General features: G+C 44.3%; 6 protein-coding genes across 7 annotated transcripts in view; 3 read left to right on the forward strand and 3 right to left on the reverse strand.

Annotated features, from left to right (window-relative positions):
- The window catches only part of LOC120947621 (BAI1-associated protein 3), a 59,229-nt gene extending 53,208 nt beyond the window's left edge, over window positions 1-6,021 (forward strand). For both annotated transcript variants that reach the window (XM_049607284.1, XM_049607285.1), the window contains 3 exons: window positions 59-1,408; window positions 1,928-2,171; window positions 2,240-6,021. In XM_049607284.1, coding sequence (XP_049463241.1) covers window positions 59-1,408; window positions 1,928-2,171; window positions 2,240-2,331 — 1,686 coding nt within the window. In that variant the 3' untranslated portion in view covers window positions 2,332-6,021. The remainder of the gene's footprint in view (window positions 1-58; window positions 1,409-1,927; window positions 2,172-2,239) is intronic.
- The window catches only part of LOC120947541 (alpha-tubulin N-acetyltransferase), a 600,156-nt gene that overhangs the window by 333,982 nt on the left and 240,850 nt on the right, over window positions 1-25,324 (reverse strand). The window lies entirely within an intron of this gene.
- On the reverse strand, window positions 7,033-12,542 carry LOC120947623 (cyclin-dependent kinase 6). Its single transcript, XM_040363105.2, has 5 exons — window positions 11,834-12,542; window positions 11,582-11,750; window positions 11,296-11,437; window positions 8,180-8,508; window positions 7,033-8,106 (listed from the first exon to the last, which is right to left on the reverse strand). The coding sequence occupies exons 1-5, from the start codon at window positions 11,874-11,876 to the stop codon at window positions 7,881-7,883; spliced, it is 909 nt and encodes a 302-aa protein (XP_040219039.2). The 5' UTR covers window positions 11,877-12,542; the 3' UTR covers window positions 7,033-7,880.
- Window positions 14,223-15,334, forward strand: LOC120952406 (nurim homolog). Its single transcript, XM_040371717.2, has 2 exons — window positions 14,223-14,652; window positions 14,714-15,334. Exons 1-2 carry the CDS (start codon window positions 14,332-14,334, stop codon window positions 15,155-15,157), a joined length of 765 nt encoding a protein of 254 aa, XP_040227651.2. The 5' UTR covers window positions 14,223-14,331; the 3' UTR covers window positions 15,158-15,334.
- Window positions 15,725-18,711, forward strand: LOC120951269 (uncharacterized). The gene is made up of 2 exons (XM_040369871.2): window positions 15,725-16,086; window positions 16,159-18,711. Exons 1-2 carry the CDS (start codon window positions 15,949-15,951, stop codon window positions 18,217-18,219), a joined length of 2,199 nt encoding a protein of 732 aa, XP_040225805.2. The 5' UTR covers window positions 15,725-15,948; the 3' UTR covers window positions 18,220-18,711.
- LOC120951270 (uncharacterized) lies at window positions 18,536-19,779 on the reverse strand. Its single transcript, XM_040369872.2, has 4 exons — window positions 19,673-19,779; window positions 19,298-19,585; window positions 19,004-19,209; window positions 18,536-18,935 (listed from the first exon to the last, which is right to left on the reverse strand). Exons 2-4 carry the CDS (start codon window positions 19,486-19,488, stop codon window positions 18,751-18,753), a joined length of 582 nt encoding a protein of 193 aa, XP_040225806.2. The 5' UTR covers window positions 19,489-19,585; window positions 19,673-19,779; the 3' UTR covers window positions 18,536-18,750.

Here is a 25,324-nt window from a genome sequence, read left to right on the forward strand (position 1 = left end):
ACAAAAATGAACTTTGTTGAATGGCAATAACACATAACCAACTCATTTCGCCTCTCAGCTTTCGGAGGAAGTCACCAACCGGATCGAGTGTGGCCAACTACCCGGCACGATAGTGAACCACTGGACCATACTAGATCACGACCGAGAGCCCGACACAGCACCGTTCGAGATCTACTTCGCCCTGCAGGAGTTCCACAACCTAAAATCGCACCTGTCCGTCACACCGCAGCCACCGGAGAAGCCGCTCGGGCTGCAGAACTTCCACGAGTGGTTCGAGCCCGCCGTACAGCGATGGATTTCCGTCAGCAAAACCAAGGCGATCCAGCGCATCAAGGCGGCCGTCAGCGTGGATCAGGTGTGCGAGGGCGAGTGCATCGTGCGGCACAGCACGTCCTCGATCGATACCGCTTCCTGCTTCTACCAGATACGCGAGTTTTGGAAAAACCTAGCCTGGCCCGACCACAGCTCCGGTGCGCACTACGAGACGCTCATCATCGATCTCGTCTGCACGACGGCCAACGTGTACTCGGACCTGATCCACCAGGGGCTGGCGGACGGTGGCTCCGGTGGCTACTACGACAACAAGCAGGGACAGCAGCAGCAGCCCCGCTCCACCGACGAGCTGTGCGTGGTCGTGAACAATCTCGAGTACGTGCGCCGTGGGCTGGCCGAGTTCCATCCCGAGACGCACCAGCTGCCGGAAAATGCGGAAACCCTGCTCGACAACACGATCGCCCAGCTGGAAGCGAAAGCGGACCGCGTGCTCACCAAGCTGACCGCCTCGATGCAGGGCCCGCTGCAAAAGTCCGTGTTTCATCTGGCCTGGTCGCCGGATTCGCTGCCCGCCAATCAGGCCGTGATGCCGCTGCTCGAGTATCTCGATTCGCATCTGGCGACGCTCAATGTGACGCTGCTGTCGCAAAACTTTTACCGCGCCATGACACTGATCTGGAACAGCGTGCTGACCGAGTTCGCCAAGCAGATGGATGCCGGCGGGGAGGGCGAAAAGCCGACCAACTTCCACGACCGCATGTACGGAGCGCTGCAGCTGCTCGGGGAGTTCTTCAACGCGGAGGGGCTTGGCCTGCCGCCGGAGATACTGCACAGCGACACGTTCTGGCGGGTGGAGCAGCGGCTGCAGTACCACAAAACCGACACCGACCATCTGATCGATCTGTTCTACATGCAGCGGCTGCAGGAGCAGCTGAACACGATCGGGCAGACGTCGCTGGGGTCGCTTTCGGTCAAGGCGTACCTCAACCACGATTCGCTCTGCGTGGAGATACTGCACGCGAAGGATGTGATCCCGCTCGATCCCAATGGTTTCAGCGATCCGTTCGTGATCATCGAGCTGCTGCCGCGGAGGGTGTTTTCGCACTGCTCCGAACAGCAGACCAACGTGCATAAGGTAGGGAACTGAAACGAAGCCATGAAATGCGGGGTTAAGAATGAATGGTGGCACAAAATGAAACTTGTGTTACCTGTTGTAAGATTCAAGGGTTATTACAGCTGTTTGAACAGCTGTTTTGTTGGCCCCCGATTGTTTGTTTACATTTCCTGTTGACAGCTGTTTGGCAGTGTTGCCAGTTCTAATAGGAAAAAGAACAGCTGGCAGCTATTGCCAGCTTATCGAGTTAACTTTACGATCGACAGTTCAAAACGATCGTTAAGCGTCATATATTCAGATTTTACTGATTTCTTAAGATCTTGTGGACAGTTAGACCGTACTAGTATCAAACGGCTATTGAATCCTTTACAAGACATTTTAAGGCTAAATAGCCAATTCCATGAAAAATTATAAATGAATGAGTTCGTTGAAATATTACGCTTAGGCATATGATTAATCTTATTTAATGCACCAGAAATCATAAGACTGACAGAAAGCATTTAATGGATTTTTTGTAACTAACTCTTCTATTCTCAACAGAAAACGCTCAACCCGGTGTTTGACGAGTGTTTCGAGTTTTCCGTCACCCAGGAACAGTGCCAAACCGAGGCGGCCATGATCGTGTTCACCGTGATGGATCACGACGTGCTGACGGCAAACGATTTCGCGGGCGAAGCATTCCTGGCGCTGAACAACATCCCGGGAGTGGCCACCAACTTTAACATCGACAACTTTAACGGGCTGGCCCAGATCGATCTTCCGCTGCTCGAGATGAAGGATAAAAGTAAGTAGCAGCCGAGAGTAGGTTTAGCGTACGATTTGATACTCACTGTTTTTTTCTGCCACCTTCAGATCATCCGATACTGCAAATTCTTGAAGGGCGAGTCAATGACAAAAATGCGATGGATTTTCTACGCAAGCAGAAGGCTCGTGTCGTTGGTTAAAATGCTACATGCTGATCGCAGGAAGGAAGAAAAGCTTCAACCCAAGAAAAACTAAAATCTATGAGGCATACTTGCACGGATCTTGATCCAAATTAGAGCTCAACAATACACGACGCACAGGAAAAAAACAAACACAGGAAACGAAAACACTGGATGCAGAGCATCGTTCAGCAACTCCCGTAACCACATGGATAGTGATGGTATGATAGATCGCAACATTTACGCATATGGTAGAGAATTTATATATATACACAATCAAGAAAAAACACACATACATGTTAGATTGCACCCGAACAGCAGTAGTAAGACTCTCGTAAGACTTGTACGTTCACATCGCAAATTACTCATCGTTAGCGCATCGTTCCTTGTGTTTCTATGATAGCCAACCATTGCCTTCTAACAAAAACAAAAACTAAACCCTTACTTAAGTAGAAAGCTGTGCAGTAGTTTAGATGTATATACCCCGCGTAGCACGTTGAAAAAGCACAAAATCTTGTTCCCCCCGCATTCCCCTCCATGCTGGAGTCGAAATCTGAATGTCGATCGTCAAACTCAAACTTTCAAACTACGAAGAGATAGATCCCGAGGCAGAGAAGAGAAGACGAACGGTTTGTGTGACTGTGAGTATCAGTCAGTGGGTGGTCGGTGTACGTACCCGTGTTCCGATGCCTCTTTATAAATACCTACTTTAGCTTACTAATGACACTACTAGGGAAAAACAACCACAAAACAAAACCTGTATTTTTAACGATATGAAACGTACAACTATTGACAACGTAAGACTATCTCATGAAAGAAAACAGAAAACCCACAAGCGTAACAGATGTATCAGGACGCGCAGAACTCGTGCATCCAAATTAAAGAGAAGAAGAAAACACCCTCCCCCAATGCTTTCATTCGTGGGCCAGAACCTTTGGACAGTTTATAAAAAAAAACAAGAGCGAGACAAATTACAGTGAAATAAGGATGGGGAAGAGATCAAGTATCAATCAATTATAGAGCCATTATAGGTGATGACCGCCAACCCAATATTCCATCTATCTATACAAACTCATAACAACTCTTTGTAAGGAACATTATACACATTATCAAAGGATGGTCGCTATCTTCTACAGTGCGCAGCACTGCACCGCGCTGTAAACTAACTAAACTATAAAACGGCGTTTGCCAACGTAAATGTAAAGCAACCTACGAATGAACACTGATAGGACACACTACGCTGAATGATAGCTGCATGATGAATGGTGATGAACGATCGCGCTGATGAGTGAATGGGTTGTATTCCAAATTCATCGAGTAAATGACCAACGAGAGAGAGAAAGAGAGAGCGCGAATGGTAGAACAGAGGTAGAGAAGGGAAAAGAAACTAAAGCAAATGGAAGGACGTAACTTTTAAGCTGTAAATTTTCACAAACTGCAGATATTTTCTTATGAATGAATAATGACTCTAGGAAGTCGCCAGTCGGTGTGAACCGGAACAACACCGGAACAGAGAAGCAAACGTGTTGGAGCATTGAAGAAAACACGCGTGTTTGCTTTTCCGTTCGCGAAAGGCGCGCATTCAAAATTGCACACAAACTACAACAACAGAAACAATCGCTATCCATCCGATTCATCTCGTGTTCGATTTTTGTGTGTAGAAATTCACGTTCTATTCTAACACATTCTTATACACTGCCTCCTATTTTCCAAGCTTTCGCATAACTTGTATTCCAGAAACCGAAAGTCGTGCTTCAACGCACATTTAGTATAGATTTCACTTTAATTACTGTGTAGACAACAGCTATAGCACGTTTTTCACAGAACACAGCTCACAATTCAGTAGCAGCATAATCATGTGGCACAACCAAAATAGCCCCATAATAGCATCGGTGGTATGTTAGATTAAACTCTCATTTCTTTTCCCAATCATCACATGAACCTTATCTATAGCGTAAATCGGTAAATGTCGAGCTTAGATGTGCTAAAACTCTAAATAGTGTAGTTAACGACAAAAAAGCACTTTAGCTGTAGTTATGGTAGAGCCTCTCTCACACAAAAAATTGGGCAATTATATAGCAAAAGCTGTTGCCAATCTTTATCGTACTGCGAGTATGTATATGTGTGTGTGTGTTTGTAGAAGAATTCCAACATATAGATGTGAGTGTGTGTATGTGTATTTTGCTGCACCAGAGCGCTGCTGATTGGTTGGTTGTTGGGTATAGCATGCTGATGACATACCCGGCTAGGCAAAACTGTACAGAACTGCGCCCTCCCACAGCACGTACTTTTCTACAATGGCCAAGCTTTAAAACCAGAGACAACTTTGACTCACCACCATCCACACCTTGCCGACAAAAAGCAAAAAAAAGGGAGGGAATAGTGTAGGAGGTGGTGTGCAAGACTCAAGGGGTATCATCTGATCATTCTCACAACACGTCTTCATTGATCATCAACACAGAAAACCGCGGACAAATCTACTAATACGCGTGTCTCGTTTCTCGATGTACCTCTAACGTTTTTTCAATGGCATTTATCATTCGATAGGGCACGAGGGCACGAAGGTAGTAAAGACACATCAATCATATACTTAAACAGGTGTACTGTTTTTGTATCAATAGAGAGATCGAGTGTGTGTGCGTTTTTTTACTACCAATCTTTATACACTTGAATTTTCCAACCGCTTGCAGCAACTTCTCGTGCGTTCCCTAACCCTGTTAGCAAGGGAAGATGGGGAAAGTAATATCAAAGTAAAAACAATAATAGAAATTGGAACTCCTCCTGTTTTTGTAAGGGCAGTTACGTTACGCGAATCATTGTCTAAAGCTAGAAAACGAATGTAACTCATAACGCGATCAACGGATTGCCACCCCGGCAAACTATTTACCTAGGATCTATCAAAACAAAACACACAAACACCTTGTAGAAAAGCAACCGTTTAACACAGTAGAAACGTACAACATACACTCTCTAGGCAGCCTTTTTCTAGTGAAACTATACGTAGAAATCTTCCTTAAGGTCCATAGCACGTAAAATAGTGATCTCGTACCTTCTCCTCACTCATTTCGATAGCGGTTTATATAGAAACATCTAACTCACCCCAGAGCGCTCAACCACTCTCCTAATAGCATCATCCTCATCAACGGGTGTACGCTGTTGTTGTACTACCACATAATCATGGAAATAGAATGCACTTTACGTAGAATGCACCTGCCGTGTACGTGTACCCATAAGCACACACACACCACAGAATAGATCACGTAGAGAGGATGCTGCATAGAAAGAATCCTCCTTTTTGTACGACTGCGACTGTTTTCTATTTTATAATTGCATCTTTCTTGCGACTTTAGTTAAACGATACTATTTCTCTACCTAGTCTCTTACTAATGCTCGGCTTAACGAGGTGGCTCTCGTTGTGGAAGCTTCGAAGGAAAAAATTCTGAAAAAATACTGAAAAAAACAAGATCAAGTACAACTATTTCACGGAGAGGAATAGAATGCTGTGGGAGAAAATTTAGTTAAAAATCAAAATGAAACACATCTTTAAGCCGGTATTTTCACTAACGAGTGGAATTGAGGGGGTGAAAATGGAAAGCTTTTCCATTGAAAGAAAACTCCTACTCTTACTGGGGAAACATTTATAAGCTAGACTTAAACACAGCAACACAAAACGAACATCAAACGAAACCAAAGAAGTATTGTTTTTTGAGAGAGAGAGAGAAAAAAAACATGGCCGTTCGAACTGCTGCACTATATTTTTTTTGTACACCAGCAAATATTTTTACTAAACAAAACAACTACAAAAAAGGCCGCTATAAGCCCGCTCTGTTTATTAGCTAAATGCGTTTTTGCGTTTACCCCGTTTTCCTTCCTCCTGGTGGTGGTGGTGGTGGTGGTAGGGGGATGCATTTTAATTGTTGGAAATCAAAGAATTTAACTGAATGTTGTACAACTACCATTAAAGAATACACTATATATATTATATAAATATATACATAAAAATACCAAAAGGGGGGTTTTAGAGTGGGAAAAGTTAGAGATGGCAACGATGGCAACCAAGCGCACGACACGGGAAAGACTTGTTCTAATTTTTAAAATCAAACCAAACAAACCCTGTCTGAATTGGTGTGACTATTAGTGAAAGTGATTGGCTAAAAAGAAGAAGAAAAACACACTAATCAATACTGTGCAAAGCGATAAAAGAGTGAAAAAACAAAACATTGCTAAACCAAAAACAAAGCCACCCACTGACTAACCAAAGGGCAACACAATTGATAAAACTAATCAAGCAAAATAACACACTCAACAGTAAAGCACAAATCCTGGAAATACACGTTTCACGAAGAGTATGTCTGTATGTGTACGTATGTGTGTGAGTGTATGTGCGTGTGGAAACTACAACAAAATGAAAAACAACTAAACTTAAAAGAGAATAAACGGTGGGCAAAAAGAAAAAAAAAAACATAAAACGAGGGAATCATATATACTATGTACCACAAGCGACTGTGAAATCAGTATTTTCGAGTATTATCAAAAAACAAACAAACAAACAAAAAAACACACAAGAAAAACGTATGAATAAAAACAAAAAGGATATCTGTTCAAACTATCAAACAAAAAGAGGTGCAAGAGCTCTCGTTTAATTCGTATTTTGGGTATTAAACATCCCGAAATGATGCTTTTCCTTTTCATTCACTTTTCTCATTTCTTATTAGAATTCGATTGTGTCTGGTTTGAATGCTGCGTTTTTTTTTATTACTGTATACATATATAATTAAAATAATTCATAAAATTCACTGCACTGTATACTTTTGCCTTCCTTACACAGCTAAAGCGGGCACTGTATAAAAAGACACGCAAACACGAACGAACGAGTTCAATTTAAAGCAGCTTATATAAGGGGGGTCCAGAGCGCGACAGCTTGACCTAATTCTAGCAAACAATTATAATCATTGTAATTGTAATGTTCAAATTATAATTACAATTATTATAATTATCAAAGGTAATAATAAATGAAAATAAGTATAATCAAAACTAATTCGATTTCTTAAAACAATATCTCTGAAGTCTCTGAAATCCAAAACAAGAAAATGAGCGAAAAATAAATGACACCAAAGTTTTCACTAACCCAACTACACGCCTTTCTCCGATTTCCTTCTTGTTTCCCACTGCTTTCTCCCCATTTTTTTGCTATCTCCCTCTGTTTGCCTTACCTAACAATATCGAGCAAAAAAAAAAAAACGAACAATATGATGGCTGTGACTGTGTATGGAGGGAGGGAAAGAGACAGGCAGCAATACCAAAATATTCATATCATAAGATCGTTGCTACTACTAGTAGTTGTAGTAGTAGTAGTACACAATTTCGTTGGCAGTCCGGGTTTACTGGTAATTTCACTAACTCTAGTACTGTAATGTAGGCAGAAGAAGCGTTCATGCCTTTTTGTGTTGACGGTGTCGATTTTACGCCTGCCGTTTCGTTGTATATCCTTATCATTATTATCCATGTGATAGTTTGTTTGCGTTTGTGTGTGTGAGTGCGATTTACCTACCGGTAAGGCGATGCTCCCCTTACGTCGGCATCGGTTCCTGTTTGAAGTAGGCATGGTTAAGGCACTGCCTTGCGGACGGACGTTCGTGCCGGCTGAAGGCGAGCATGCTCTTTAGGAGATCGTTCGCATTGTCGCACAGCTTCGGGCAGAATTCGCGCGGTTCCCGCCGCTGGGTGGAGCGGAAGTTTTCCCGCACGATCGAAATGCCCCTCGGCCACTGCGCTTCCGATGGGCGGCCAGTTAATCTGGGGGAGAGATTGAAATTTAAGAAATTATTTCATCATAGCTACATTATCAAAAAGGGGGACTATCACTTACTCGAATATTCGTTCCAGCTGATTGCCCTCGGCCGTGCCCGGGAACAACGCTTGCCGCTGGAACATTTCCGCAATGATACAGCCCGCACTCCAGATGTCGACCGAGCTGTTGTACGCTTCGCCAAGCAGGACTTCCGGAGCACGGTACCAAAGCGTCACCACGACCGTCGTTAACTTCATCTCAAAGTCGTACGTTTTGGCGAGCCCAAAGTCGGCCAGCTTCAGGTGGCCATCGCTCGAGATGAGGAGATTCTGCGGCTTCAAGTCCCGGTGGATGATGCGGTGCGAGTGCAGGAAGTCGATGCCGGTAAGCATTTCGCGCGATAGTCGCTATATGGGTGGAGAAATGAAGGAGTAAATATGAACAAGTGCGTAATAACTAAAATTATTAGATAATTTTGTACAACAACTATCCTTTACGATCATTGCCTATGGATCTAAGACTTCGACGGAACCCCAAACTTCCTTCCCTGGCGATTTTTCAACTATTGTAGCGAGAGACTTGAAGGAAATTGATCATTGTCCCAAATTTCAAGGAAACACACCACAGCCTGTTGGGAAATTCAAGGATCCACTTCCATAGAATATATGGGTTCCAGGTAGTTCAAGGACTTCATGAAAAGGGCCAACATCCGAAGACAAAAAAAACTAAAAACCTAATTTTCCTCTTTGACAAGCCTGTATTCTATTTGTCTTTCTATTATTTCTATTTCTATTTTAATAACTGTCCTGCCTTACAGTATAACTGCACGGTTATTGGGAAAATAATTCAAGTGAATTAAAAAAATGGTGTGATTGGTCATAGAAAATCATCAAAAAAAAATCCGTTCCTACGCGTTCCAGTCTCCGAACATGGAACTAAACCGAAGTTTAGCGCAAATTCAAGGAACTACCCTGTATTTTCGACAACTTTTTGGCAGGTGACACATTAACGCCCACGGCCTAACCACGTCCACAGTTGACTTCACGTAAAACCGAAGAGAGTATCCTATATTGTGGAATACGAATGAACGGAATGGAGCAATTAAGCCGAAGACACTATCTCACTCACTCCACCAGTCAATAAGCGTTCCGCTGATAAGAGAGAGTCTCTCAGAAAATCGTTACCTGTACGTGGAGTGGACGCGCGCCCACAGTACACCCCGACTTATTTTGGATTTTTGTATGACTTCCCGACAGGCAAAGAGAGCGAAATTTACAGGCGAGGGGCATGTAGAAACAGGCGGAAGGGGTTCGGTCGAAGTTGTATTGTCCGCCATAGTCGAGCCGCAGTGATTTTTTTCCGAATTGAGAGTGAGCGCGCGCAGCGCTCTCTCGCATGCCTTCAAATTACACGGGGCGCTCTCGCGATACAAAACAGCTGATCAGCTGATACCCCCTCCCTCCCGTTTCTTTCCTCTCGCGCTGCGCTGGATCAGCTGTTCTTGCTCTCTCGTGTTTCTTTCGGTTTGCGCTGCGCTGTTGCCGCACTTGCGCGCTGCGCTGAACACCCCCTCCCGTGCGTTCTTTTCGGTTTGCGCTGCGCTGTTGTCGCACTTTGCGCGTAGCGCTGGACACCCCCTCCCCCTCGTTTCTTACGTTGCGCGTTGTGCGCTTTCGTTCACTTCGATTTGCAGCGTAATAAAATCGCATGCATCGAAATAAAACTTAAACACATCAAACTCGTTTGATATTTTAACACTTTATTGAAACTTAAGGCACAGTTCCACACATCGCTAACCACAATCTTGTCACAAAACCACACATATTTTTTATTATAAATAATTAAAAAAATCGTCACTTCAAGCACCCGCCTTACTGCCTGTATGTTGTGTATGTTGAATACTGTAAAAAAAGCATTGAAATAAAGCAGCATAATTTACATATTCATGTTGAATTATGAAAGATTAACGCTGCTTTATTTCAATGCGCACAACACTTCAACACTTGAAAATACGACCGAGGCCGTAATAATGTGAATTGAAATAAATAACACTTCAACACTTCACTTCAAATTACATCGAGCGCCCGGGACTTAGGCTAAAACGCGCGCGGCCTCACACTGCGAAGGTTTGAACTGTACTGACGATTTTGTGTGGTAGCAAGAAAGGGAACGCACGAGGAACACTCGCTGCACTAGTGCGAGCGAGACACCGACACCAGCAAGCCGCTGCGAGAAAACCAAACTGAGTGCGCTGGCTGAAAGTGAACGCACACATTCACACATGTGTGATTGTGTGAGTGCAAAAACTGTGTAGAAAGCAAAACACGCTCTCGCCGCCGCGTAATTCCGCGTATTTCCAACCGTCTCCCCCTGCTTCTACATGCCCCTCGCCTGAAAGACGCACACTTTTACATTCTCATTGCTAGTAGGGTTCGGTTCATTTTCGTGAGTTTTGGACAGGCCGTGATAATGTGTCACCTGCCTTTGAATCGTTTAAAGATGGGCACATCTAGAAGGCAGCAGTTGCACTGCTCTACTGTCATTTGTTGCCATGATACTGAGCGGGACGGATAGAAAACGACATCTAGCGGACAATTGCATTCGCGAAGAACATGGGATCTTCTGCTGATGCGTTGTAGGATTATTCTTAAAAACGATGAAGCTTTTAATAATGAAAATGTTACATCACTTTAATTTGAAATACTGGAACACATCAAAACATAAAAAATAAACATGTTTAAATAAGGAAATAATCACTATACCTTTTACGTTAATGATGAATCAAAAATAGTGTGAATTCGGCTTAGCATTCAACGTTTTCGCAACAAAAACTCGTTTAAATAATGTGATTAAGTTTGAGTAAAACAAAATATAGCCTTATAAATCGCATTCCAACAAATCAGTGGAAAAAGATTCACATTCTTCCGCAAAAATGCCACTTTGTATCACTCCACATTATGTATCGGAATGCTGCCTGGAAGACCTGGAGGACAACGCGCCTGGAGAACAATGGGGCGTTCGTGTTTTTGCTTTCGTTGAAATCTTGCGCTCATCGAGGTTTCTGCCCTATAAGGGCCCCTTCCTCTTACGGAGCCCTCCATGAACAATATATTAATATTAAAGAAATATATTGACTTTCGGTTCTTCATCAATCGCTAAAGAGGCTTCTGCGCCACTATTTAATGGGGACATACCTGTATAGTGGCCGGAGGCATTCCTTTCGGTGGTAGACGCTTAATGTACTCATCCAGATCGTGATCCAGATGCTCGAACACTAGAAACAGCACCAACTGCCCTTCGCGCTCTAGCCGTTGCCCTTGACACACATCTAGGAGTCTGCGCAATGCAAAAAACAGGTTACGTTGATTAGCTTCTCCAGTAGAAAGGATACACAGGACACATGTAAACAGTTGAAAGGTGACCGTCTGTACCGACTACCACCTGTAGAGCTGGGTCTGGGTCCAGGAGCGGGATACTCACTTCACCACATTCGGATGCCCAAAGGTGTCGAGCTGTTTGAGCATGAAAATTTCCCGCAACGTCGACATCGGGACGCCATCTTCGGTCAGTGCGACGCGCACCTTCTTCAGTGCGACGATTGTACCAGCATTCTTCAGATCCCGTGCCCTGTAAACGGTACCGTAAGCTCCTGCAAAAACAAAACAGCACCCACGTAAGTAAAGCTATTGTTTTCCTGTTTGCACTCGCCAGGTGGATGGCCTTTCCCCTCACCTGTACCAATCACACCCAGCTCCTCGTAATTGCTGGTATTCATTGGCGGTCCTTTTTTTACGATGTCCTTGTTGTTTGTGTTTGCAGCTGCCACACACTCGAGCAATCGCCTTCTATCGCTTCCCTCCTGCCTGCCACTCAATTCCAGCCGTTATCCAGCAGGAAGAACTGTGCTGCACACGCGTCCTTTCCACTGCTCCTGGTTGCCTGGCCCCTCGCCCAACCTCACCTCACCTTTTCCAGTGTCCTTTGTTGTTGAGGAAGCGCGGTTCGCGTTCCGGCATGGTACACACACGGCCAGCACACGAAAACAGTGCCGCCGGTCGATGGTGGAGCACCGCAACGGCGAAGCGGGGAGGTTCACTTACCGCATCCGTTTGACCGTTAAGATCTTCCCGGCCGGTTTGCGGATGGTTAAAATCAAACTCCAATCAAGCGGGGGAAGAAAACAAAAAAATCCGAACAAAAAAGCTAAATCTCTCGGAAACAGGAGAAAATGCTTTTGACGTGTTGTTGGCGGTTGGCGCCTGTGTGTGTGCGGCGTGCTGTTTTTTTGTGTGTTGGTTGGCTCTTTGAAGGAGAGCGAGAAGGGGAAAATGCTGCCAGATGTGTTTGACACATGGAGGGGAAAAATGCTGTCACCGGCACGGTGGGAGCTCGTCGGCTATGTAATGGCCACGCGGGAAAAATTAAATTAACGGTTAGAGGACTTGTTTTGAATATGAAGGATTGCGACCAATGATTGTGCGCTCAAGGATTTTGCACAGAAACTGATCTTTAAAACCAAGAACTTTGCAACAAACCTTTTTGTGTGCAAGCATATTGCGACCGAGACTTTTGCGACCAAGAATTTTGCGACCAAGACTATGGCGAACACGACTCAAAGGTCCAATATTTTTGCGACCGACGTTTTGCGAACAAGACTTTTGCGACCAAGTTTTTTTCGACCAAGACTTTTGCGATCAATCAAAACGCAACCAAGGATTTTGTGACCAAAACTTTTGCGACCAATGCTTTTGCGACTAAGATAATTGCGACCAATACTTTTGCGACCAAGACTTTTGCGACCGAGTCTTTTGCGCACAACACTTTTGTGACCAAAAACTCTGCGACCAAAAATATTCCGAACAATACTTTTGTGTCCAAAAACTCTGCGACCAAGAACCCAAATAGCCAGCTCGTACTTTATAGCTGATTTAGGGCTGTTTAACGAAAAATCGTTCCGATGTCGTACTTTGTGGCTGATTAAGAGATAGACGGTGTTTTGCGAAACTATGGAGCTTTTTAACAGGCACATGGTACTCTTTGGAACTTTGCAGCTGATTAGCACTATGTGTAGGGTTCATGATGGAACTTGAAGGCTTGTTAAGAAAGGGTACTGAACTTGGTGGAACTTTATAGCTTTTTAATGCATGACATCGATACAAGCTGGCTCTTGTCAAAGTGTCAAAGACGGACGCCGGCAATAATCTCATTACTGCTGCATAAGTTAGATTCGTTAATTGAAGAATGAATATTGAGTGAAGTGATTGTGAATTATCAGTAAATTGTGTAAAATTTTGTGTAATTCATCAATACAAAAGATTTAAAATTATACATATGTGTCTGAACGAAACAAATCTTGTTGTTTATTTCATCGATGACGCTTGCTTGAAAATAAAACACAAAGAAAAATAATCCCCAGTACCGTAGCATAAGGAAGCTGCTTAGGCGCTGTTTGAAAGACCCATGCTGTTTATCTTGATGCTGTTTAGCTACTGCAAAAGGCGAATTAGAGCAGCGATCTTTAGCGTGCCAAAATGAGCTGCATAAGCAATTCTAGCTATTTGGGAATATTGCGACCAAGACTTATGCGAACAAAACCTTTGTGACTAAGGATTTTACTACCAGGATTTTTGGCGACCAAGAACCAATATTTATTCGACCAAGGACCAATATTTATACGACCAAGAATTTTTTGATCAGGATATTTGCAATCAAGATTTTGGGACCAAGATTTATGTGACTGAAGGATTTTGCGAAAAAGAATTTCGCGACAAATAATTCCTACAAATTTTTATAGACAACTCTGTCTAAAACATAACCTTGAGTGTTTATACGGGCCTTAAATATATATCTTTACTTTTTTTTGGTTTAATTCTATTTGAAATAATTTTTTAAATCTAAAATCATAAAGGACTTTCAAAGATTTGAAAAAAAGTGCTATAATGTTAGTTATCCATAAAGTACATAATTCAGTCAATTTCCTCTTTTAGATTATTCCCCTCGGGTGGTGGGATATTTTCAAAATATCCTCTTTTTATTGCTCTTTGGGTAGGCTGTCAGTTTTTTGGACAGACAATTTCCGTTTATACAAAAGGGTATATTTCTTCTTCCGTAGCGTTGTTGACATACGAAAAAAAAAGAAACAATTGCACCGTCCGTAAACAACACGCTCGCTCACGTTAAACTCAGTAAAAAGGTGTTAAGAAAGCGGGATTTAAATCGATCGCACCAAAATGATATCGTTTAAGCAACTCGTTTGCTTCCTGCTCTCACTGCTCTCCTTCATGTCTGTGTTTTACTCCGTGGGCAAGCTGGGCATATTCCTGGCAACGCCCAGCCGCGCCCAACCGACGGCAACCCAAGCCTTCCCAGCGACCCGTGCCGAGCTGCGGGCGGCACTGTTTCCTCTGTTTTTCAACACAATTTGGGTGGTTCTGTTCGTGTTGCAGCACAGTGGCATGCGGGCTGAGAGGGTGAAGCGGCTCTGGAAAGCGATCGGTCTTGAACTGGCCGAAAGAAGTCTGTACAACATTGCATCGTCCTACTGCTTGCTGGTGAGTATGCCGATGATGACGGGCGCTAGCACGATTAAATGAATATTGTTAACAATTGCAGCTATTGTTGAAAAACTGGCAAACACCTTCCACCCAATATCGGCTGTGGTTCTTCGAGGTGGAAACGAACCGAACGCTTTGGTGGCTCCTGGTCGGATCGCACGTGCTCTCGTGGATTGTCGTGTACGGTGGCAGCTTGATGGTGGATTTGCCGGAGCTGATCGGGCTGAAGCACGTGTACTACGACATCAACGATTTGGCGCCCCCGATGTCGTACAAGTCGCGCGATCTGCAGGACTACTACAAGCGCTACCGCCATCCGTCGTTTGTGGCGCTGTCGGTTGTGCTGTGGTTCACCAACGGCATGACACTCGAGCGCTGCCTGCTTGCCGTCGTGTGGAGCGTTTACATGTACCTTGCCTGGAACACGACCGAGGCCGACCTGAAGTACCAGAAGCATCAGCTGGAGCGGAAACGCGCCGAGCTGGTTCGCGTAACCAAATAGACGGCCTCCCGATGAGGGTGTACAATCGGTGCCTTGCTTCACGCAATTGAATGGCAGCATTAATGTGTCGTGTTCAAACTGACTGAACTAATTTATAGAACTAGATAGAATTTTGGAGTGTAGTGAACTCCCAACAGAAATGACTAATAAACTAACCAAAGCATTTAATAAAAGGAAGCATTTGGTGTGTATTGAATGGACATGAAGCGGCTAATTCGATACAACGCAGAGCAGTAAAAGGCGGCTAAATGGGGCGGTGTTGTTGTCCAGGATAAAAGCGGCAAATTTAGATGAGAACGGTTTATCTCTTGGATAAAAGCGGCCAAAACCAGTGGCGGCAAACAATCTAAAACAAATGCTGAATTACTCTTGGCACTGCATTTTGTATGAAATGTCACTTTTAATAGAAGCATTTAACATTTTGAATGCATTTATATGAAAATGTTAAATATATTTATGAGCTCTGAATTCAAAAATTTACAAAATCCGTTTGTACAGTCCCGACAAATTTGTGCGCTACACTTGAAAACGTCAAATCGCTCGACGAAAACCGACCTGTCGTAAACATAAACAAATCTCCCCATCGCTAGCAAAACAGCTGTCGGCAGCAGGAGAATTCCCGCGTTTTAAAGAGACCGGAAAGGGAAGACGGTGTGCCAGTGAAACGGTGAACAGATCCAATTTCACAATGCAGTGCTGAATTTAGGTTGCTTCTCCAATCAACTCAATTACGGTGGTACGGCACAGAGTTGACGCGGAACGAGCAACCCGTCCACCATCGGCACCGTTCAATGGTTCAACGCTGGAACGACTCCGGGCATCTGTATCTGGACGGTGCAGGGAAGCATTGTATACACCGGGACGTAGTGTCCCGCCTTGCCATCCATCAGCTCGAAGCGGTCCGTTTTCTGTACGCGCAGCTACAAGAGGTAAACAACAATGGTCTTGCTTTCACATCAAAGTTCAATGACTCACGGCGTGTCTTTTCTTTCGCTCCGCAGTACACCGGAATATTCTTGAACGATGAATCAGGCCTCGGCAAGTGCTATCAGACGGTCGCCTTCCTGTCGGCCCTCCCGGTAGCGGGCGAGGATCGTTCGCTGATACTGTGCCCAACCCCGGACCGCATACACCACTGGACGTACCATCTGGATGCGCTGGCACCCTCGCTGCGCCCTACCGTGCACCCGAAGTCTTATCTCGACGCGACGGCAGAACAGTCCGCCCTGCGGGGCACCGACTGGCAGTACGTGGTGGTGGACGAAACGCGCGAATTTATGACCGAACGGCAGCTGGAAACGCTGCGCTCGCTGGCCGTGAAACGGTACATCTTCGTCAGCTCCGTGGACCTGCTCGACCGGTTGGATGTGTTGCAAAGGCGGCTTGATTTCTGCTACCCGCGCGATACCTCCCACCTGAGAGCCGTGCTGGAGCAGCAGCAAAAGCGACGTACAAAGAGGGGCATATTTAAGGTGTACCTGTGCACGAGACGGTTCGTGTTGCGGAGACACGTGCGCAACTATCGTCGGCTGCTGCCACTCATCGGTAGGGAAACGTTTCTGGAACGCTTTGGTGTGTGGTGTGCGGCAAACAATGTGGAAACCATCGTGGAAGAGACACCACAGCTGAAACCCGTAGAAGAACGCATCGAACCAACGCGCGCAAACGAAGAAGATCTCCTGACAGTTCCACCGCTTACCCGAGCAATGACACCGGAAGCGGTCACAGTGAATTCAGCGCGTACGAACGAAGAAGATCTGCTGGCAGTTCCACTGCTAACCCGAGCGATGGCATCGGAAACCACAGCCGATCACAGTCCGGTGGGGGAGAATGAGGCGGTCCCAATCCACTTTGCCGGCAGCGAACCACTGTTCGAGCCGAACGAAACCAACACAGAACTGATGCCGGTGTTGCGCGTCGACTCGGACACACCCTCGGAAGGGAACTCTACCATCCCGGAGACGGCACCCGATTCTGAGGGTTACGTGCAGTTCGGGCAGGAGCTGTCCAGCAATGGGTTGGCATCGTCCCAGCGCTCCCAGCCAGCCGCATTCGCGACCGAACGGTACCGGTTCCCGTTCGAAAAGTTCCTCCGCAGCCAGCAGGGAGCGATTCGCTCGTCCAACTCATCCGTTAGCGTCGAAAGCATACCGAACGGGCAGCCACAGCAGCAGCAGCCGATCGTGATCAGCTCGTCCGATTCACCGCCGCGTGCCAAATCGCCCCCGCTGTTCGAAGATTCCGATCATGACACGCGATCGCTCCACTCGGACACTGCCTTCTCCGACGATGACGATCTGTCGCTGATGGAACTGTTGGCCAACTCGCGCTCATCGGCACCGCTCGGGAAGTCGGGGCGACCCCCATCGCCTAGTATCGCCCTGCGAAGACCATCCTCCTTCAGTACGCCCATAACGAAGCTAATGTTTGGGCAGCTGGCAGATGGACAAAGCTCACAGCCGGACGGAACGGGCAATGTCTCCTCGATGGACATTTTTGCGGAATCGATCGTACAGGCGGAGGGAGAAAATGTGTTTGAAATAACGAAAAACAATGCCTTTCCCAATCGGATCGTGGTGCGCGGGGAGGAGGAAGGGATGCCCTCGCTAACGCTGGTGGATGATTCCAGCGACGATGATGATGTGCAGATTGTGGAGGAAAGCTGCGAGCGTGTCATTAGTCTGACGGAGGAACCGGTCGGTACACCGACCAGGGCGGACAAGCTGAACTGTGCCGTGGTGTGCCAAACGACACCGCCGAGTGGGAAAGGAGCCGCCGGGGCGAATTCTGCGCTCTCACCCGGTCGGGGATGGTTGGGCAAACGGCTACAAACGTCAGCGTCGGTTTCGCCGGCCAGTGGCAAGAACACACCCACCACAAGCCGATCGACACCGAAGGGTGGCAGTGCTGGGAGCAGCTGCTCCAAACCGTTAGCTCACATTGTAAGGGATGCGAAGCGGAGGAAAAAGTTGGACGAACTGTTTCAAATTGTCGACGATAAGCCGGAGGGCGGTAGGCGCAGTAGCCGGCGAATGCGAGGATCGAGGGGAGGATCGCGATGAGTTTACAGTTCGGATGTTGTGTTTCAACGCTTCATTCGCATGACGGAATACATCCTAAATTACGTTTATTGTAGTGTCCAGCATTGTGGGACAAGAAGTTCGTTTGAAGTTTTCAATTCAAGGCTACAAAGTCTTACAGTTTTACCTCGATTAGTTCATATTTTGATCTTTCTTGATTGTAATTAGGTTTTAGAAATAGATAGAAACGGATATTTAGGCGCAAGTTTGACCTTTTTCATCTTGGTAAAGACAACAAATAGTTAGAAATATCCGAATCGAACGATGGAAGAGGTGTTAGAAAGGATAGATCTTCAAATTGTAGTTTTTAAGCCTTTTTGCAATGATTTATTCTTTGTACGGGCAAGAACACACTAAATAAGTTTACAAGCTTGTTTAATAAGCACCAAACAAAAAGTCGCTCAGCACAGATGACCACGTATACGCACGCAGTCTTATCCAAGTCTTATTAAAAATCTTATCTCTACTGTTTAATCGCTCAATGTAAAGTCGTATTTCCACCCTACCGACCGATCACTTTCCGAACGCTTTCTGCTTGAACTGTAACCGCAGGTTCTCCATGATGGCTTGCCGCTGAAACTCCACCTCGCGGCGACAGAACCGGCCGAAGAAAAAGGGACACTGGTAGCGTACCGTTTCCTCGCAGTACGTATCCTCCTGGTGGATGCGCGATATCTTAAACTCGCCTTTCGCGTTCACTGCAATGGTGGGGAAGGAAAATAGATATAAGAAGAATGATCCTTTTTTAACTAAACTAATAACTCACAGCAGAAAAGGCCAAGCAGAAAGCATGTCCGATGCGTGGAGGCAACGGAATAGTGTCCACCTTCCGATTCGGGCAGCTTCCGGACGGAGTAGTGCCCGATCGCCGTGTTGAACGTGTGCGGCCAGTGCGATAACCGCTCGTCGTACTCGACTGTATATTTCCAATGCTCAAAGTTGCCGTGATCGGCCAGAATGCGGAAGTTGAGTCTAGCAAACGGGATGATAAAAAAAACACACACACCACCATTAATGCGAACATTTCTTCCCTTTAAATCTATTGTTGTTCGATACGTACATGGTTGGGTTGAGCTTCTTCATGCGGCTAAAGTCAGCCACAAACTCCCACACGTCTTCCGGCTTGGTACGCGGGATGACCGTACTGATCTGGTACGGCTGGTACGAGGCGGACAGGAAGTAGTACACCACGAGCACGATCGTGATCGTGACGAAGACACGCCGCTTTGCCCAACGTACCGCGATCGACATCTTGATGAAGTGGTTTCTTGTCGCTCGAACTACCCTGCGCGCATACGAGGGTTGCGATAAAAAGGCGTCCGCTATGCCGGTCGGTCCGTTGGTTGGGCTGGAAGTGAACGAAACACAAGCGTATGCGTGTTTAAAAATGGAAACAACATTCGTTTCGCATATGGATATGGCTTTTCTTGCTTACATTAGTGCCGGGCATAGGCGGCAGCAGCAGCAGCAGCTCTCTAGCGCTCTTTATCTTGGCCGCACTCTCCGGATGCTGCTGCGAGTGGTGAACATGTGTTCGTGGATGTGTGTATGAGTGTGTGTTTTAGGGTTGCTTCGAAGAAAGATAAACAATGTATTACAGTGAGTGCCGTTGTTTTGAGATTGTGTTTATTTAAAATAATTTTCGATAAAATAACAGAAAAATGTGATAAAAATGTAAAAAGTGATTCAAACTTGAAAACATGTTGTTTGCTAGTTTTAAAAATTTTAATTTTAATTTAAACTTATTCATTATTATGTTGAATAAGCTGACTCAAAATTAATCTTTGTTTGTATTATGTTATTTTCTTTATCATTGAAGTAATTTTCTAAGGTCTGAAAATATTTCGTTAACTAAATTATTAAAATTATAAATGTATAAAATATAAATAAATAAATGTATAGAATATAATTAAAAATATAATATAGATGGAAATAAATAATATGCTGTAAATAAAATTTGTCGGTGACTGTAGACTATAACGGCGAACAATAGCGCTGCTTCATGTTAGCTGGCAAAACACACAGAACATCGCATACAAAACAAAAACATCGCATCGCTTGAGAGATTGCTACAGTGCGGCGAATATTTTTGAAACAGCTAAATTCCGATTAATGTGCAGCATGAGCTTCAAAGTGATCTCAGTGGATACATTTGCAATATAAATCAAACCGCATAATTAATTTACACTTTTTTCAACTTACTATTGAATAATCTGTCAGAATTCTTCTTCTTCTTTGGCTCAACAACCGAGGTCGGTCAAGGCCTGCCTGTAACACTTGTGGGGTTGGCTTTCAGTGACTTATGGATTACGAGAGGAGATGTATCCTCCTATGTTGATCAAACGATTGTTTGATACCGCATATTTATAGGCTTACTCTTTCTTTTAGACCTCGACTATCTAGTCATATAAGCGCGACAGATATAAGAACAATGTTTGCACAGGAAAAGATGAAAGAAGCTATTTCAGGATCTGTTTTGGGCACGGTGTCATTTCCAACAATGTTCCAGAATGGAATGGTCATTATATGTTTCAATACCGATAAGAGTTCGGTATCAATTCTAGAACTGGTACGGTGTGGATTGGCATGGCTTAAGGATCAGTTCATGGACCGAAATGGATTGGAGGTCTGTTTAGGAACCACTTCGGGTTCATAATAGGTCCCATAAACAGTATGAGTTTAAGTTTTTTTTAATACCCTTGTCCGTGGCCCTGTTCTTCTTCTTTTTGGCTCAACAACCGGTCAAGGCCTGCCTCTGTACCACTTATGGGGTTGGCTTTCAATGACTTTTGGATTACCCCCCATAGCAGGATAGTCAGTCCTGCTTATGGCGGCACGGTCTATTTGGGGCTTGAGAGACCGGCTTAATCTGTTAGAGTTACGGAGGGATAAAATGGATTCATTAATATTTATACTTTAATCATTTTAAACTTTAAACTGCTGCTCGGAATGATTTGCCAACATACATGATAGCGAGATCAGTTCAGCAGGATCGAAGTAGGTACTGTATTGGTTCCTGGAGCACCTGTCCCGGGCTGCTCGATTCATGGGCGCGACAGATACAAGAGCAATGTTTGGACAGGAAAAAAAGCAAGAAGGGTCAGGTTTGGGCACGGTATCATTTCCAGGAATGGTATTAAGTCAGGAAATGTTTCAGGATCGATAAGAGGATAGTATCGATTATTTTATGTTTTGATGCAAACTGTCACCCGCTGCGGGTGTCAAATTCCATAAATTTTCAAAAAACGCACGCACGCCCGCATACGCGATTACCGCTGCCTTAGGGCGCATCGCTAAGTGCGGCGTGGTAGTGTGCGTGAGCGCAGTGTCGATCCCTGGATGTCGACCAGCAGCAGCGCAACTGCGAATCCAAGGCTCGGCACGTCTATCCATAACATTTTCTAGAATTGGTATAGTATGGATTGACATGGCTTAAGGATCAGTTCATGGACGGAAATGGATTCGAGATCAGTTTAGGGATCGCATCGAGTTCAGAATCATTCTCACAACCAGTATGGGTTTTAGTTTAATTCAGTTTTTTTAAATATTCCTTGCCTACTCATTGTAGTATACCCAGAAAGTTTTTTGCAAAGCCCTGTTGCCTACTGGGTCAAATTAACCAGCAATAACTACCCAAGTGACATTTGCTCGAAATTGTTTTCCCATATCTGCTCGATTAGTACTCGATACGCCTAAAATTGTGAATTTGTGTGTGGTCAAGTGAGTTGAAAGCGCCAAGATTTGGTGAGTTCGTAAATTAGACTTTCTTCTATCGATGGACTATGCCGTTGAGCTCATTTTACATTCATAGCTCTGATTTTTTATGAAAAACAAAAGCGAATTTTGTGTGACGTTATTTTACAAAAAATCGATATAATTTAAGTATAAAATGGCTACATGACCAACCATAACGATAGGAAACATCATTTCCGATGGAATTTGGAAGAAAGCAACGAAAAAGCCTTTTTCTAAATTCCCTTAAACTGGTGCAGTTTAAGAGAAGTTTAAGGCTCCAGTTTAATGGAATTTGCTCGAATTCCCTATTATTCGTGCTCGAAAATGTCAATTGGGTAAATACAGTGGAGCGCCGTTTATCCGGGCTTCTTGGGACTGGACCTCGCCCGGATATGCGAATAACAAGGATAATGAGTCAAATGATATATGTTAACACCAATTACTGATTAACGTTTGGAAAATTATCTTATTTTTTGATAAAAATAACCCAGCTTTTATCAACTTCATCTTTTTCCAATGAGAATATTTGAAAATTGCCATGAATTATAGCGTTTTTTGTGATTAAAATGTGCTCTTATAACCGCTTTTTCAAATATCATCCTCATAACGCAATGTCATCTTTGTATTGAACTGTCATTTCTCAATAGCACGGATTAACGGACAGCCGGATAAAAGTTACCCGGATAAATGGCGCTCCACTGTATTACAAAACATCATGTAGCATACTTTTAGGCGCGTATTAAAACCAAAAGAGGATTCCAATGCTACAAAATGTTATAAAAACAAATGTATTCTTAAAAAAGCGATCTGGTTGAATTGCAATTATGACTGTTTATTTATCACTTGCGTTATAAAGTACGATTTTTTTAATTTACCGGAATATTTGAGTTACGCTGACGTCATCCGAATACAGCAATCCCGTGTCTCGGGAATAGAGTACTGCAATAAACTACTTGCTTCATTTAAATGTTACCTTCAACATGGCGAAAAGCACTATTCGGCTTCATACACTCACAGGTCTCACAATTTGCTATCCTATTATTTTTATTTCCAAACCACAAAACACTACACGATGCTGGCACTGTCCCGTTGATATCCGCTTCCGAGCCACGGATGTCCAGTCACAACTCTTGAGTAGCTAAACCAGCACAGGACAAGAATTGCGTTTGGACAATCAGAGCTAGAAATTGTTGATGATGCCTGGGTTTCTTCTTCTTCTTCTTCTTCCTGTTTCATTCTTCACGATTACTTAAACGCACCCGATTAACGGTCCAACAGCGGGAGGCGCACACACACGAGCACTCTGTACATTTTAACACACTATTTTGCTGACAATTCGCTGGTTTTGATTATGAAAAACTCCACACGAAGAAACCCATAAAAACCAATCCAATTTTCCCGAGAGGCCAAAGGGACGGCCATGCCCATCGAGTCAGCTGAAAATCCGGCTCGGTCGTAAAAATGTGAAGCACCGGCAAAAATACAAGCAAAAAAAAAAAAAAAGACCAAGCCAACAGAAGTACGGCAGCATTATCGTTAAACTGACCCCTCTCCCCTGGATGGGGTCCGTTTTAGTGAAGAAACTCTGTGCGATCCGGCATGGCAGCGGCCATAAACGCAATCCGCTTTACGGTGAGAGAAGCGCTGGTTTTTCGGTTGCGTTTCGGTGTTTATTTTACGTTGCCCCGGCAATCCGACGTGGATGCGATTGTCATCGGCGATGAAATGGAAATCCCAGCCAAAATGGTCCAAAATGGAAGCCGGTCTTTTGAGTTTTCAAAAGCGAAAAGCGATCAAAAGCGTGTGGTGGCACCGGTGAGACGGTTGAACTGGAAATGTAAATGGGACAAAATAGATTAAAACAAAGCCAGAATCAGTAGACAGGTAAGTTGGGCAAAAAGTCACTCCGGAACAACTCGTTTATCAGCCCATTACAATGTAGCTCGATGTGGTCGCATAGCGGTTTGTCATGAACAATCTTCAAAAGAGGGAAAACAAAGCACAAATGACAGGGTTTTCATCAACGTGCGGTGGACAGTTAGCTACCGATTTTGTAAACCTTGGCGTATCAGATTCCCTAAGCGGGGTCGGTTTGATTGCTTTTTCAGCGTTGAGCGAAAGTTATCCACCTTTTACTCCGTGAAGAAGAAAGAAAAAAAAAGTCATGGAAAGCTAGCCACACACTTTGATCTTTGTTCTGGGCGATGTTTTTCACCCGTTGAAATAGAGTTTCCATTTTAATAGACACGGGTAACGGAAGAAGGCAAGATTGGAAGCGTTTCTTTATTTTAAAATTTCACCTTCACTTGCACACAGTGGAGAGGTGATTAATTAAAATTAATTGCAAACTACGCCAAACTGGGAAGTACTCGGACAAAATTAGAACTTTGCTACGAGAAATTGTGCACCATCTTACATGGTGGCTTCGTGGAGAGAGAAGAATCTATGATTATTAGTGTTTGCGAGCATTTAATTACTGTTTTATTATGGAAGTGATGCGGATGAGATGTTTATTGCACAGATTGCAATTAATTTTTAATCATTATGACACAAACATATGTTTGACAGACAGTATTTGGACAAGATTTTGTTTGATTGTTGTTCTTTGATGTCTCGTCAAGCGCCTATGAGTATGCAAGTTGAATGTGGTGATATCTATATGCATTCGTGTGATGCGGTTTAATTGCTGTAAGTGCTATTTTTATGATTAATTAACAAACTGATGAGGTGCATGAAATACACTTCGGAAAACCTTCTATAAGAAACCCTATTACAAGCAAAAATATAACACGAACTGTAGAAAACAAATATATTGCATATATTTAGGCGTGACTCATCTTATTAATTTTGAACTGTCCCTTCAACGGGTATTTTTTAACATGTAGTATATTGTACCATAAAAGTGTATCTTTTCACTGTTGTGATATTGAATTATATTTTAAACATTCAACCATGAGCATGCATTTCAATAATACAGCTCAACGCGACAGGAAAACAGCCAGCAAAATATCGTATTGCCATCCGTCCGCTCGACCCACTTCCTGGGACTGGGTCGAAACCGGAAAAGCAAACCTCCCGCTCCCTTCGATTTGTGATCATGGAAAGTCAAAAATTGTTCGCAATCTGTTATGTATTCAAAAGGGAACGAAACATCGAGCGGAGAGGCAACACAAAGGCAACACCATCCAGCCAGCCGCTCGACTCAACCGAATGTTCTGTTGTTTGCTACTGTTTTGCATTGTTTGCTTCTAAAATCAACACACTTCCTACCGTTCCGCGGCTGAAAGCCTGGGGGGAGGAATGAAATGAGCCAAGAAGCTGGTTATGCAATGGTGGGTGGAACTTGGCCAAA

This window comes from Anopheles coluzzii, chromosome 2 (genome assembly GCF_943734685.1).
Source record: "Anopheles coluzzii chromosome 2, AcolN3, whole genome shotgun sequence".
Lineage (NCBI taxonomy): Eukaryota > Metazoa > Arthropoda > Insecta > Diptera > Culicidae > Anopheles > Anopheles coluzzii.